The sequence below is a fragment of the Cuculus canorus genome, chromosome 6 (genome assembly GCF_017976375.1).
Source record: "Cuculus canorus isolate bCucCan1 chromosome 6, bCucCan1.pri, whole genome shotgun sequence".
In the NCBI taxonomy this organism is placed as follows: domain Eukaryota; kingdom Metazoa; phylum Chordata; class Aves; order Cuculiformes; family Cuculidae; genus Cuculus; species Cuculus canorus.
Window position 1 is genome coordinate 25,600,982 of NC_071406.1, and position 15,162 is coordinate 25,616,143.

General features: G+C 38.9%; 1 protein-coding gene and 1 long non-coding RNA gene across 6 annotated transcripts in view; one reads left to right on the forward strand and one right to left on the reverse strand.

Moving 5' to 3' along the window:
* CCDC141 (coiled-coil domain containing 141) overlaps positions 1-8,722 on the reverse strand; it is an 83,004-nt gene extending 74,282 nt beyond the window's left edge. For 2 of the 5 annotated variants that reach the window (XR_008450394.1, XM_054070087.1), the window contains exons 1-3: positions 8,379-8,722; positions 2,611-3,007; positions 887-1,009 (exon numbers count right to left, since the gene is read on the reverse strand). Coding sequence is in view for 4 of the 5 variants with exons in the window: in XM_054070087.1 (XP_053926062.1) it covers positions 887-1,009; positions 2,611-2,712 (225 nt within the window). In the remaining variant the exon portion in view is untranslated. The remainder of the gene's footprint in view (positions 1-886; positions 1,010-2,610; positions 3,008-8,378) is intronic. The other 3 variants (XM_054070086.1, XM_054070088.1, XM_054070085.1) reach the window with 3 other exon arrangements.
* On the forward strand, positions 4,610-14,006 carry LOC128852517 (uncharacterized). The gene is made up of 3 exons (XR_008450395.1): positions 4,610-4,745; positions 10,204-13,676; positions 13,916-14,006. It is a non-coding gene; the product is annotated as an uncharacterized LOC128852517 (long non-coding RNA).
* Positions 14,007-15,162: the final 1,156 nt, after the last annotated feature.

Below are 15,162 nucleotides of genomic sequence, written 5' to 3' on the forward strand. Positions count from 1 at the left end.
AGAAAATATTGGGAAGGAGACTTGCATGAGATCACAGAAGCTGATGTTTTCAACAAAAATGTTACTGCGGATATGTTCTAATGTAGCAAAAGAGAAAAACAATTCATTTAGTTCAGAATAAGAACATATTAGTCAAGAATACTGAAGGGCCAAATCGCAAAGAGAAAGGGCTATAATTGTAAACATGAAAATATTTATGTTTAATTCTTAACCATGTTCAAAAGAAACATTTTATTTCAGTTAATGGACCCTGCAACAAGGAGTGCACATAAGTGTTGGCAGCATCTAGACCTGTCAAATGAATTAATCAATTATGAAAGAATATGTATTTCTTTAACACTTAAAACAACAAATGTATGTCCAAAGAAAACATATCTGCAAGATTCCCTAGAACAAATGACAAGCATATTCAAATTTTCCTGATCAGTTAGGTATCATTAAATAAAATTAAAAAACTGAACTATAGTTTACCTCTTAAATCACTGTTGTTAAACAAGTTTCATTAATTAATTGAAAAATTCCACAATATACAATTGTATGTGGATACAATTGTATGTGGATACAATTGTATCCATTTCCTAGGAATCCAAGTGGAGGCATTTTTAATTGCACTATTTTCTACTTGTAAACCATTTCAAGCTCTAAAATTAAAATACATATGGATTCCAACCTCCCTTCCTTTTAATGAAGGATAATACAGCTGCTGTTGTTAGAAAACAGTAATTAACATAGAACATTTTTCCAGCACGGAGGCCTAACTGTTATCTGTTAAACTGACAAAGGTTGAACATACTTTTTTCTATCTGGAGTTAGGCAGCGATGTCAACTGTTGTACCTGAACTAAAATGGTTAAACGTATTTTTCATGTAGCTTCAGCACATCTTACCTTCAGTTTAGCTAGGAGGAATTCATGATCCTGCAGTAGTTTTTTAGTCTCATCTTGATTGCTGCCAATTTCTAATAAATTTGGTGTTGATTCAACCAGCTGAAGCTTCACCCATTTTCCGCACTGAAATAGTAAAGAATAACAGCCTTCAGAAAACAAGAGCTTTCCTTCCAGGCTCTCAGGTCAAACATATTTTCCATGGTCACGGGAATATGAGGACCCATGGGCATATTTTCAATTGCAGAATGAAGACACAGAGGACACAATACAAACTTCTCTTCATTCGAATCAGTTGTCAAACCCCTGACTCTAGTCTTACCCAATAGCCACTGCAATTTTGGTTTTGCCTATGGAGAGTAAGATTATCACAACGAGCCAAAAAGCTCTCTCAAACTCCTGTCCCCTTTCAAGTGAAGATTCTTTAGACAGTTAAGAAATCTCGGTGGGTGGGGCTGTGGGCAGAAGGTACAGATATATTACAGCAGGTGCAAAAAGCCATAACCCCAATGCTTATTTCTACCATACAGATCAAACATACCTGTATACTCGATATAGAGAGGCTGCACAACTAGTAGCAAGGATACTTTATAGCCTTTGGAATAGGAATCTAAAAAGTAATCTCCCATTGTGTCTTGGAGGACACAGAAAGAAGTTTGACAGCAACCCAAAGCATAGCTAATTCTTTCTTCACTATGTTACAGAGCTGCTACAGTCTGAGAAGCATAACTTAGAGAGGATGGTGATAAGGAATGAAGCAGTGATGTCGCTAGATGTCATTCCCACAGCACCCAGAGGGAAAATAAATGTCTTCACCCTAAACTTAAGCCTCCTTGCAATAAAATTATCCCCTTGTAGCAGCAGACAGTCTCCCAGGAGGGGTGAGAACTGATAGAGTATCTTCTCGCCAGCACAACTGAGGTCCTGAACAATCACCCTGATTTGGTGACAGCCCAACTCATTATCACCTTATTCTGCATTACAGACAAAATCTAGTGGCACAGGCTAGCATGTTTTCAAGTTGTCTGGTGAATAAAGACTCAGGCTGCCAATAAATTCCAGCTGGAAATCAGGAGCTAGGTACCCAGCTTTACTCCCCACACTAAATTTTGGGTGTGGACTCCCGCTCACAGAACAGGCCTTTAGGTACTTATAAGCACAACTATACACACACAAAGGCTTCTACTAAAATGCATGGAAACGCATTCACAGCTTTCAAAAATAATGACTTCTTATCAAGTTTAGGGATTTTTCCTCCAAAGAAAATACTACAAAAAAAAAGAAAAAAAAGACTCACAATCTGCATTTATGGAATTGGTAAACTACTTCTTACACTATCTAATTGCTGAGTATAATTTAATAATAACTCTTCAGGAGTTTCAATTATGATTAAAGATAACATCATGCTTAACAAAGTATTTTCATGGCATGCTTCATTTATCTCTTTCTTTTTAAACAGAGTAAGAGGAGTTCCTTGCCTCTAAGACCCTACATGTTTTGGCCAAATTATTTATTCTATTTTAAAAAAACCAAACAAATAACCCCACAACAAACACAAATTGTGAACAAACAAGTGTTAATTTCTAAGAAAGCTCCATTAGATATTGGCTTATTAAACTACCTTGCCTTATATGCTATGTATTCTTTTCCAAAAAGCATTTAAAAGAAGTAGTAATCACTGAGTAGCAGAAGGCCAAGAACAGACACGCGTGCAGTGGCTGCCTTACCTTGAGTACAGCTATAACAATACTGGCATCCCCCGCCTGAACGGCCACTGAACTGATTGTTGTTGTGGATGGCTTCTGCTCCAAACTGGCTTCATTTGACATGTTTCAAAATAGGACTTCGTGTATTAAAGCAGACTTGAAATGCTCTTGCAAGGTCCACTGCTCATTTCAGAAAGCAACAGGGCTGCTTGGATTCATTCAGTGAAACAGCTCATCTAGCACTGATTAGTCTGCCCAGAGGAAAGAACAGGAGGTTAAAAATAGGCAGCTCAATGGAGTTTATCATTCTTGAGAGAGATTTCACACACCCCTATTTTGGTAACAGTTAGCTGGGCGTTCTTCTTTGTCACCATCTGATGTGTAAAGGTCTTCTTCCATGAACATCACCTGACACTGCCTAACCAAAGGAAAAAAAAATTCAAATTAAAACAGCTAGAAAAAATTTACTATTGAGTCTATACAGATAAACACAGCGTTTTGAGGTTTCAAAACACACAACTATACACTCTATGTTTTCACATTCTACAATTACGATATTTTCTCATTTACTACTTACTGAATATATTTGCTCGACACAAATATTCTGTTGAGTCAAAGTATTTCAGCAGAATGAGCACATATGTATAAGTCAGAGGCTGAATTAAAATAGACAGGGGATATTTAATCCAGAAAGACTTAAAAGTGTAGAGACCATAATAATCAGAGAAGGACAAGTACTTTATGTGAATTCATAAGAAGCATTTTTTTTTCCTGCCCAATATTAAAGTAACTTAGCTGTTTTTTTGATTTAAGTATAGGTTGACTATAGTTTTCATTTTGTTCTAAATAAGCATAAGGAAAACCTCTCCAAGAATTGTTTAACCTCCACCCACTTAAGATTTTTATTTGCTACAGGGAAATAGATAAACATACTTGAATCACAGTATTGGTTTGGAATATTAATGCTATTCCCAGAAGCCCAGAGTATGCCACAAGTAGCGAAGAGTATAAGACAACAGCTGCTAGGTTTTCTTCTACAGAACAGCTGAGAAAGTGACACCGGTGTTGAGGTTTGCAGGTCACTCTGGAAACAATGTCATCCAATAAAGTACACATATAACACTCCTTTTGCTTGATTTGTTTAAAAACATGTAATGTTTAGATATAGTTTTATATAAACTAGATTTGCTAATTGTAAACCAGCACAAACACACCTGCATTGAAACTAAGATCTGGAAGAAAATGAAAAAAACAATTTTTTTCCCATCTTTTGTACCGAAACAAGACCATGAACCCTCAAGCTAACAATAAGGAAACAAATATCACAATTTTCTGAAGCTTCTTGTAATGCCTCTGAGAGGCAAACAGACCCCTACCACTGAAACATCACTTAGACATTCATGAGACTTATATGGATATTCATGTAATAGGTATGGCAGAATAAAATATTTGAAGTTTAATAGGTACACAAAAGCTGGAGTGTAGAAGTTCTGAACAAACACTCAAAATTGAAACTGAAGAAACTCTACTTTGAGTAGAAGATAGTTCTGTAGTACAGAACTTGCTACATTCCGGAAGACAAGTGATTTTGGATTTTTTACCCTGCAGGCAGGGTTGAGAACAAATAGATCCTGACTGCCGGAAAAACTAGTTGCAATAAAACAGCCTAACCTCTTGTTAGTCCTCTAAAAGGAGTTACAAGCTGATGTTGGTACTATGTCAGATTTTGTCCTTGAGGTTTAATTCTCTCAGAAGCACATTTTAAGTGTACTTTTTCACGGCAGAAGTTGGACCAATCCATCATCTCACTAGGGTAGCCAGACATGAGACATGTTTTTCACTCATGTTAAATGAGGAGTCATTTTTCATAGACCTGACACCTGGGAATCATGGAAAAACACCACACTTAAGATGTTGTCCATAAGTAAGTTTGGCAGCTGCTGAGTCATAACAAGTGTATGGCTGTTGTATTTATTTGTCTTATGCTAAGCATAAAAGATAGAGACAGGGAAATACAAGAGTCAGAGAAAGGCAGCAGAAAATACGAGAGGCAGAGAAAAGGTAGCAAGGAATCAGAAAAGATCTTGCAGAGCAAACCCAGGAGAAAAAGCTGAGGATTTTAGCATTGCATGATGATCCATTTCAGCTGTGTCCAGGTAAACTGAATTTAACAAGCATGCCTTTCTCAGTCTTGTTTACTTACCTATCTGTCATCTGTTCCTCTGTCTGAAACAAACAAGAATCCTGCTAGAAGCCAGAAAAAGGCAGAATATCTGTGTCAGTAGAGAGAGAAATATTTTCCCCTTGCTACTGCTGTGTGAAAGACAAGAGAGGGGATGACAAGAAGAACCATGCATTCACCAGCTGTGCACGAGAAACAATGAAACTGAACAAAAGAACAAAGGAAACAATCTCCGAAAACAACAAAAAAATTAAGCCTCTCTAGTGTAAATAATGTCAGGTGTTATCTGTACTAACTATGTGTATAAAGGATTTGAGACTTAAATGAAAAAACTCAATTTTCAACATAGGGTGTGTGTTTTCAGCAGCTTTTTCTTATGTGCAGTGAGGGAAATATATTAATCACAGGTTTGACAGTTATGCATAGCAAAAGTGCCTCTCTTTCTTGGAGATAGTTTGCTTTTTGTTCAGAGCTTTAGAGCTGCCAGTGCAATATGAAAATACCTCTGGGAGAGACAAAGTTCACTTCCTGCAGCCTGAAAGATGTGATGTCCTACAATTTGACTGGTTTCTAAGTGTTACAAGTCTTTTCTTTCCTTGTCTCATGCCTGGGAGAACAGGCATACACAGCAAGGGAAGCAGGCATCCCTCAAACTGGCAGGTTTTGTGTGGCTCAGAAAAAGGTACATAAATACTGCTTCCCTTTTACAGCCCTACCTGAATGATTGACAAAGATATCACGATTCTCCAAGTCAGTGGGTGCTGCTTTTTTTCTGGCTTCTACCATCTAACCTTTTGAGTAGGCACCATTTTCAGGTTTCATTAGGAATGATGGCACGAGGATACGAAAGCAAGTAGTCTGCAAGTTTCCCCCGGTTCATACAGAGGTGACTGCAGCCATGGAAGTCACATAGAAGGGTGAGGACTGAGCAGGAGGTAGATATTTCTCTTGGAAGAGGCTCCTCTTTACCCTCACTGGCTGGGTAAGTTTCTAGGATAACAAATCCTAACCAGGTTTTGGCATTCCTAAAACCCAAAGCCAAGTATGATAAAATCCATCCTGGCAGCAGTAGCAATCAGGGGAGGAAGGCAGGAAACAAAGGTACCACCTCCCAAAGGTCAAAGAGTGTATGAATGGGAATAGTAAATTATAATACCATCGCTTTCATAACACTTAATTAGAAATAAGTGTTTCTGACAGAGAACCACATTATGAAGGCTGCCAAAAAAAAAAAAAAAAACAGAAGGAAATTGAGGCACTTGCAGACATCAGCCTTTTACCCAGGGCTGCAGAGGCAGGACAACTGGGAGCCAGGCACAAACTAACTTCCCAGAACCCAGAGGCAGAACAAGGAACAGGGTAAGCTATGCCAGCCCTGGCCACAGCCCAGGGATGTCTGTCCCCCACCACCCCTGGACCATCCAGGGTTAAAAGCTGGCCTGGCCTGGCCTTGGTTCCATGATGACAGCAAAGTGTTTCCGCTCCCAGACTTACTGAGGCAGGATATGTGCACGGAGAGGGGAGGAAACTCTTCCTGCTCCCAAAAGAAGAGTTGTTAATACATGCAAGAGGGAGGGAAAAGGCCAGCCAGGGTAAATAAGATTAATTTCAGGTAGGCACTGGCTGAAGCACAGGGAGAAGACATTTATTTGTCAGCTTTGAGTCCATCAGCTAAAGGAAAGGCAGTCCTAAAATAGCTTGGGACCTTAGTGGCTCCACTTTTTTGCCACCAAAGAGAGAGAAGGCACAGAAGTCCCAGTAAAGAGCTAGGAAACAGATGTGAAAGAATGCCTGAGGTGCATAAGACACTCCACTCTTCCGCCAGCAAAAAAAATGGTAAGAACAAACCATGGTTCATACTGTCTGGATTATTGTTTTAATAGCTCACAGATTAATTTTACTTAAAAAATACAAGTAAATTGAAGCATTATAGCTCGTATCTTCCCATTCTTCCTGTACATTATCCTAGAAAAAACCTTTATACTCTTGCTCCTTCATCCCCGTATGAAGACATTTTATACCACCCTAAGAAAAGACCATGAACAGAAGAAGTTACCCAAAAAGCACAGGCACATGAAGCAGAGAAAAGACCAAAAGCAAAGTTGTCCTGGTTCATCCCTATCACACTGAGCATGTCTTCATGAGAGAAAGAAAACCAAGACTGCTACCTGTAAAACCAACAGTATATCAAAGTTCAACATATCATTGAACAGATTAAAACCACTAATTCAGTCAAATGGTAAGAGCAAAATCACTATTTGTTTGCTTCTAAGGACAGCAACATTTTAAAAAATCCGCACAGTAAACACCCGTGGGAAGCAATGACTGCTGAGACATTTCAGTCCACCGGTCATTAATTTTGCATGTCCCACTCTTTCTTCCCAAAACATTCTCTTCCCTGTATCCCTTTTTGGATCCTAGAGGATTTCCACAAAGTATACATGCTATTTGTACCTAACATCTGTCAAAATAATACCTAATTCCCTATTATTTATTCAATGATAGAAGAGATCCACTGAATTTAACTAGGGCTTACAACAATGTGTTGTATCAGTTCATCTTCCACTCTTACAGCCTTTAAATTTATAACCTCAGGATCTAAATGTTATATAAACGAAGACCATTCTTTCTAGCATATTTTATTTAAAAATCATCTTGCTTATACACAGGGCAGAGAGGAATGCTGACACGTAGGGACTGCTTACATTTTTGTTCAGTAGTCATCATGCTAGTTAAATTCCTGAAGAGTGCACAATTGCCTCAGTTGTTTTCAAACATACAGAAATGCCACCAAGCTTGGTGGTAACCTGCTCATATGATCTATTTTCTTCTTATTTTAGTACGTGACTCGGGATGGGCAACATATAAAACTAATGTGTTGGGATCTCCACTCAAGAACCCCTGCACCAGAAAAAAAAAATCTTGTTCTGAGAATGCATTAAAACATTTCGGAAAGAACTCCTTTCCTCGTTGAATGTAACATTGTGGAAAGTAAAAAATTTTTTTTAGATTCCTTACTCACACAAGCTCGAAGAAATTTCATGCAACATTAAACCAGAGGAAGAGGACAAAAAGCACCTTAGGGAAAGAAAGAGAAAGAGAGGGAGACGGGAGCACAGGTCCTCACTATAAATCTGAATCCATTGGCAGCTTTGACTGATTTAACAGATGTACCTCTAAGCCAACTCATCTGAGCAGATGTCTCCAAATCCAAACACATTAATTACTTGGTATTATTTTTCTTTCCAACTTTAATTTTATTTTGCTGTGACAGCTAATGAAACCACAAGTTGGATTTATACCCTTCCTTAAAGTGACAGCTACAGGAAAGACTGGAAGAAAAAAGTAACTTGATGACCATTCAAGTGTAAATAGCACGGAAAAATAGAGTTCTCTCTCTTTTTTTTTTTTACTGTTGAATGAGGTGAAAAGATTAAACAAAACAGAAAAAAAAACCCCACAAGTGTGAAGTGCAAAGTGATCACCTCTCATCCTCTCTGACATCCCAAGTGAAGAGACCAGCATGTCCTCTTAAGTTTACAGAAGGAATGCCCAGGAGGCTATTACCAATTCAGTTTCCCCAGAATCAGCTGGAGAATGGACTTACCCCATCAGCACCCCCAGAGAAGATCACCATTTCTGTCTCTCAGGGTGTTGTCCAAAACAACTGCTGCACAGCCTATGGAGCCGTACTCTGATGAATACAAAAGTGAAGCAGTTTTAACTGCTCACAGGTAGCATGCACACTAGTCAGCTCAATTGCAAGCTTGTCAACAGAGAAAACGGTGGCACAGCATATTCGACTCTGTCAGGAGAATGAAGAGACATTAGATAGTTCATTAGTCCGTTGTGCAGGCTCCAACAGCAGCAGCCACAAAGAAAACAGTTTATTACACAGGATTAGTATGTTCCCTCACCCATGTATGTAAGGAAAGCCAGCAGCTGAATTCCTTGGGAGCATTTGAAATTCCTTCCTGATGTGGTGTGTTAGCAGAGTGAAGTATGCGCTCTGCACCAAATATAGATGTGAGACAGGCTATGCTTTCTCCCTGTAGAGAAGAAAGATTAAAGATGCAGATTGTAAGTCTAAGTCCCAAGGCAGCTGCAAACTCTCCCACTAGTAAGGAAACTACAATAAAATTATGGTCCATGTCACTAATTTCTGTGTTAACTTACATTTACAATTTATCTGTGTTAAAAGACTGTTTCCATTTAATTATTTTTCATACATGAATACAGATACCTGTGCTAAACTTGGGAATTAAAATCATGAGTTAAAAATCAAACAGACTGTTCAAAGAGAGTGTAACTGAGTTCTTAGGGTCGTCTTTTAAGACTGAAACATCTCTGTTCAATCTTATCAAAAGTAATCATCCAGTTATTATACACTACGAGTCATTCGTTTAACAGGAGATTAATTAAATAGATGTAATGATACTAACCACACCAAAACATTAATGCTGTATTGTTGCAGTTGTTTGGAAGAGTTCATTTAAATGGACATGAATTGCAGAAAGCTAAATTTAGAACAAGTACAGAAGTGTGTTATACAGCCACATTTCTAATACCACCTTACTTTAGGCATCTGATATTGGGGAGGATTTATCCAGATAATGAAAACTCAGCAGAGGAGCAGAATTGTAAGTGTTAAGGAGCCATGAGGCTTTAGAATCCTTTTAGAAAGTAATTTATCAGCAGAGTTATAAATAGTAATGTTTTGCTTTGTTTTAAAATGATAATTCCGTCTTGTATAACTCTGCTACTGGAAGGTTCACACTGCTGAGCATTCCTCTGTATATTCCGGTCACACATTTACCCCTTCCAGATCACAGTACCTCAAACAGCAAGCACATACCATGTCCTGCCTGTCCCTTGCACTTAAGTGCTGCATTATGTGACATACTTAGAAGACATTAAAAAGTAGGAAGTATTGAAATCTTTTGTCCTCCCTCTCTGCTTATTTGTTTGGAACAGATTTGCTAAATCTGTACTCACTGCTGCACTCAATGTAATAGGGGTGTAACCACAGCATCTGAGGATACTCCCTCACTGTTCCCAGTTTAAGTGATGCTTCACACTCTACAAAGGATGGCATGTAACACCAGAATTCACGTACCACACAAATCCAGGAAGCAAGGCCTGTAATTAAAAAATACAACCCCTCCACCCCACCCCAACACTCTTTCAACACTAACTGAAGGACAATTGAAATGCATATACATGCTTTAAAACCATTGTTTGCCATCCATAGCAAAAACTCCTGTTTCTGCACAATCACCAGGATTCTTCCTTGTTCAGGGTCTGTATGTTCAAATTTCATTTGATCTGAATGCTATTGTCCACAGTTGCAGTTAGTTTAGTGCAATAGGAGAGATTCAGTGGATAGAAACTTGATACTGAGAATCCTTATATTTATCACTGCTCTTTCACAGCTTCCAAGTGACACCATGATGACCAAGCCGTCTTGCCAAGCATGGCAATGTGTGTGCACTACAAGACGCTATAGTGGGGAGCAGTAGACTTAATCCTGTGGGAAGATGGTCTTGAATGAACATATGCTTATCCTGGTGTACATCTTCTGAGGAAAAACGGAAGCAAAGTGTTTTTTCTGGTACTCCTTTCTACAAGAGCGGCTTTTCCTGTGGTCTACCATGCAAAGCAGCTCTGGGCTTATGAAACTGAGTGCAGGCTGGTGAGATTGTATCATCCTTAGGAAAATATGACCCTTCCTGTGTGTTAACTAGTACTTTTGATTTTTTTCCAGATCCTGAAGACTGCGTTTTTTTTCTCCCTTCTTCTGAGGAGTAGCTCGGGGCTCTACAGGTCTTGGTTACTGAAAACAAGCCATCTCCACCTGCTCTCTGCTGCTGAAGCGGACAGGGTAGGGATGAGAGCCTGCAGCTATTTCCTCAGGGAAGAAGTGACAGAAGAAAGAAGAGTTTAAAAGTTCTGATTTTTATCACACAGGCTCCAACTTTTGTCTGAAATATTACTGAGGGAGTGACAGACAATGCTCTTCCAGCCTCATGATGGCCTCTAAGTCCCCTTTGCCCATGTTTCCTGTATCAAAGTGTCCTCACACCTGGTTCTCTACAGTTCCAGAACTCTTCTCCACACAAAAATATCACAGAAACGAAGGTGTTCTCATGCCCTTCCCCATGAGAGGGTCAAATAGTCCAGGACCATGAGTAGTAGAGAGATGAGTTAACTTGGTGTTCTGCACGTTTGGCTCACTTAGGCATCAGGATCAGGTATCCCGCACAACACAGTACCTGGACAAATGCTACAGGGAGTTGCTACAGGAAGACTTTCTTCACAGCTCAAGGTCCTGAAGGAAGTGATTTCAAAAGCATAGCAGCCCATGCTGTCAAATCAGAGATAGCTGTCACTTTTCCACACCCCCACACCCAGTGCTGCAATATCGCCAAAAAACCTCCCTTCCCTCATAGGTACGTATAGAAAATCAGTATCTACCTGTCTGTAACGGGGAAAAACAATAAGGGACCCCTCAGTGTGTCCTCATTGGATTTAACTGCAGATTCCAGGGACACAGATCCTGGATCAGCTCTGGATGGTGCACATTCTTTTGAAATTTCCCTCATAGTCATCCCAGGATCCGAAAGCTCACCTGGGCAGTGGGTTTCCACCTGACAGTTTCTTTAGGCTCTTTGTACAGCGTGTGTGGCTGCAACACTGTGTTCAAGGTGTAATCATTGCTTCAAGTCTTCAAGAACACTGCTTTCACTCCCTTGACTGATGTAGAATTCCTTTCTCTCACGCCCAACAGCAGTCATGAAAGGGCAGACTCTCAGGAGAGCCACTGAGCGTTCTGTGGTCTGCTTCAAGCAGCTTCTGGTTCTTCCACCGCATAGATTAATTATCATCTGTCTCAGGATGTCAGTTTCTCCTCTTGAAATTCATGAGGCAGAAGACGTAGTTCTCACCATGGCGAAATAGGGTAAAATGAGAAAAAGGAAAATTTTAAAAAGTATTATAAGAAAATTACGGAATTCAAAATAAGGACATTGAAGACAAAAGACCAGACAAGATTTTGAACCAGAAGTATTGGTGACAAAAAGGGTTGCAAAAATGAATCAGGGACTGACAACCAACAGTAGGTGCCAATACGCACATGGCATTCGGCTCTTTTAGCAAGAAAACTTTGTCAGAGTATTGAAAGAGCTCTGCGTTGTTCAAGATCTTGCTACTGATATGTCTGTGTTAGGTACAAGCTGAAAGAGCTTGTGGGAAGGTGGCACACACATTGGTCAAGAGCCTAATGTTGCATTGAGTGTTGGGATCAATTTAAATTACACTTGGATCTGAGCTTCTAGATTAATTTAATTCTAAAGACTAAACTGTATGTACTAAAACAGTGCTCTGAGAACCTAAATAATACACAGAGAATGAACACAGTCAGGAGTTCACTTTAAAACTGCAGTACTGCTGCAAAACAAATCACTGCATTGATCATCTGTGACTTTGCTGTCAGTGTTACAGCTGCAAAGGATCGGTTCTATCTATGGCCCTTTTCTAGATACACATTTACTGCAGGCTATCAGCATCAGAGCTGTTCACGTAAATAAACCATTTGCTCAAATATATCTTTTCCCAGAGCTTTATCTGGCAAAGATTGGCTAAGAACACGCCCAGGATCCTTTTGTCAGGACAAAGTTATTTTCCTGTGGGATGCGAAAAACTTATTTTTGACCATTTTTCTCTGTTTCTCAAACCAGGTTCTTCTGACGTATCAGCCCTTTCTTGAACTCTGCAGTCAGCTGCTTCTATATAAAAGACCCCCATTGATTAATTACCTTAAATTTCACACTTGAAAATAGATTTGCCTAGGGGAATAATGACCGTCTTTGTTTGGAAAAGGACAAAAATTGCAGTTTAATGATATGGTGGATATAAGATTTTCTGGAATAATTTCCTGTGATCTTCCTCACAATGTGGAGATAAGAAGCAGGCAAGACTTTCAGTTATGGTTAAAATTTGCAGTCAGACACAAAGCTGCACTGTGGACCTTCTATACGCCGTGGGATTGGCGGAGCAGGGAAAAAGCAAAAATCAAATAAAGTACAACTGTGAACTTCTTGCATTTTTTAAAATCCACAGAGGTTCTTCTGTTCTATTTAACCTTACCAAATTTCAATATTAGAATGTTTGAGGCAGAGTCCTGTGAGATATGTTCTCAGACATTCCACTAATTTGCTTGAACAGTATGACCCAAGAACAGTACCGTGTCCTTGCTGACCACAACGTTGCTAGAAAGCTGAGGTAAAATTCAGGTAATGCAAAATAATTTCCAAATTAAGGTTTTGACTGGTCGTATTAAAAACACACTAGCATTTTAATAGAAGGTTTACAGAAGATATTATGGCATCACTGGCTATGGATTAGGTTTGGCAATAGTCTGTTCCTATCCTTTACTCTGCCAATGACCAGAAATCAGGGTATTACTCTTGACAGATGTAAGTATCAAATAAATCTAAAATAATAATGCTACTGTATTTGCAAATCCTTAGTATTTCATATTTGTCTATGTTTGCACTCATTCTTTAAAATCACACAATATGTTTTTACAATACTCTTCACATTTTTTTAAGAAAAAACCTTAAATAATGATCTTAAGTTGCTAGATGGAATATTAGATTTAGATTTTTTTTTTCAGTCATACAGTTAATCTGGGCTTTCTATTTCTTCAGCTAAAACAAGAGAAAGTTTAAAAAATAAACTATTTCACTGCCTCCATTTTTCAGCTTACAGAGCTTGAATCCATCATAAGCAGTTCCAGGAGAGAATTTAAAAGCTTCATTTTTATGGGGAATGCCACAAATTAGTCTAAATTAATAGAGACATCTGAGGACTCCTCTGTCATCCTTTCATTCCACAGAAGGCAGAGGTAAGTGATGTACCTTAACTCATCCCTTGTCAATGCAGCAGGATCTGCAGTAACTATGTTTTATAACCTTGCTTTTTTTTTTATGCATGTGTTCCATGCATAAAAATAGCATGCATGTGTACTCCATAGGCTGCATAGCTTTATTTTTTTTACCACTTGATCTGCTATTTAATAAACATTCTGTAATTACCTTTCTCTAAATTACTCTCTCGCTGCATTAGCATTTCTTCTGTTTGCAGGGTATTTGATGAACTTCCTTCAAAGGGCTAGCCTGATCTTCCCAAACTTCCTTGCAGCCCATCTATTGACATGCTATCATTTTTATAAGCAGTTTTTATCATAAATTAAACTCTTACAAGTCTTCAAATGGTTTCATTATACTTTCTTGGATTTCCCTCTTTTCTTTTCTGCTTCCTACTGCTCTTCAGGTCTCGCTACCATACACAGGAAAAAAAAAACCAAATATCACTTTAGTATTCTAAGATGAAAATTGTTTGAGCTGTCCTTCATATATCCCTTGAGTGTGTGTGTGATTTTTGTGACTATAACATCTTGCCCACTTCCAAATACTAATAAGTTTTCCTTCCTAGCAACCCTGTGAAGAAGGGAATGCAGCTGTTATCCCTTTCCAACACACACGCACTAGCAGTAGCAACTAGGTCGTCCTGAAAGTAAATTCTTCTTTGGAAACAATGAAGGAACTCTTATTTAAAAGAGTCTGTTGGTCTGTTGGATCACTTGCAAAAGACTTTGACAAAATCGTTAGTGGAGTGTTTAGTGGTAGACACACAAACATATCTCTGGTAAGGTCCAGAAGACAAAGCAGTACCTAAGGAAGAGTGAACATCTAAGTCAATAACAAGAAGAACTCAAATATAGTTTACATTTCTGTCACCTGTAGGAGCAAATTCCCTGGCTTCTTCATGAATGACTGGTTCTGTAGAGGTAATGCACCATGAAATTTTGCCTGCAAATGGCAACTACCTAACGAATTGGTCAAGTACAATGGGTGGAAACAAAAACCTACAAGGCTCACTGAGCACGTGTCTCACTGCAGCCTTTTGATGCTTTTTCAAGCAAAGCATTAATAAAAGCTGTGGCTGCAGCTGAACACATTATTGTGTTTCTTTGGATACATTTGCCTTGGAAAGGAGAGAGGCCATGTTCTGAGAGGCAGTGAGTGACATAAAGCAGACAGTGAGGCATCACATTCACATCATCACCAGATATGCAGAGTAGCAGTCAAAAGTGTTGAATACAATGTACAATCTTCACCCAGCTGAGTCTAGCTTGCAGTTATCTATCATCTAATAGAGGCACGCAGAGCTGCATACAACGGTTCAGAAAGAGAACAGTCTGCACTTGGTACCAGTTTAGAACATGGCTTGTTTCCAAGTATCTAAAAGTCAGACTCGCATCACATAATCATAATATCGAGTAACTGTGCTGTACACTTGCCTGTGAAAATCTTTAAGACAGAATGAAA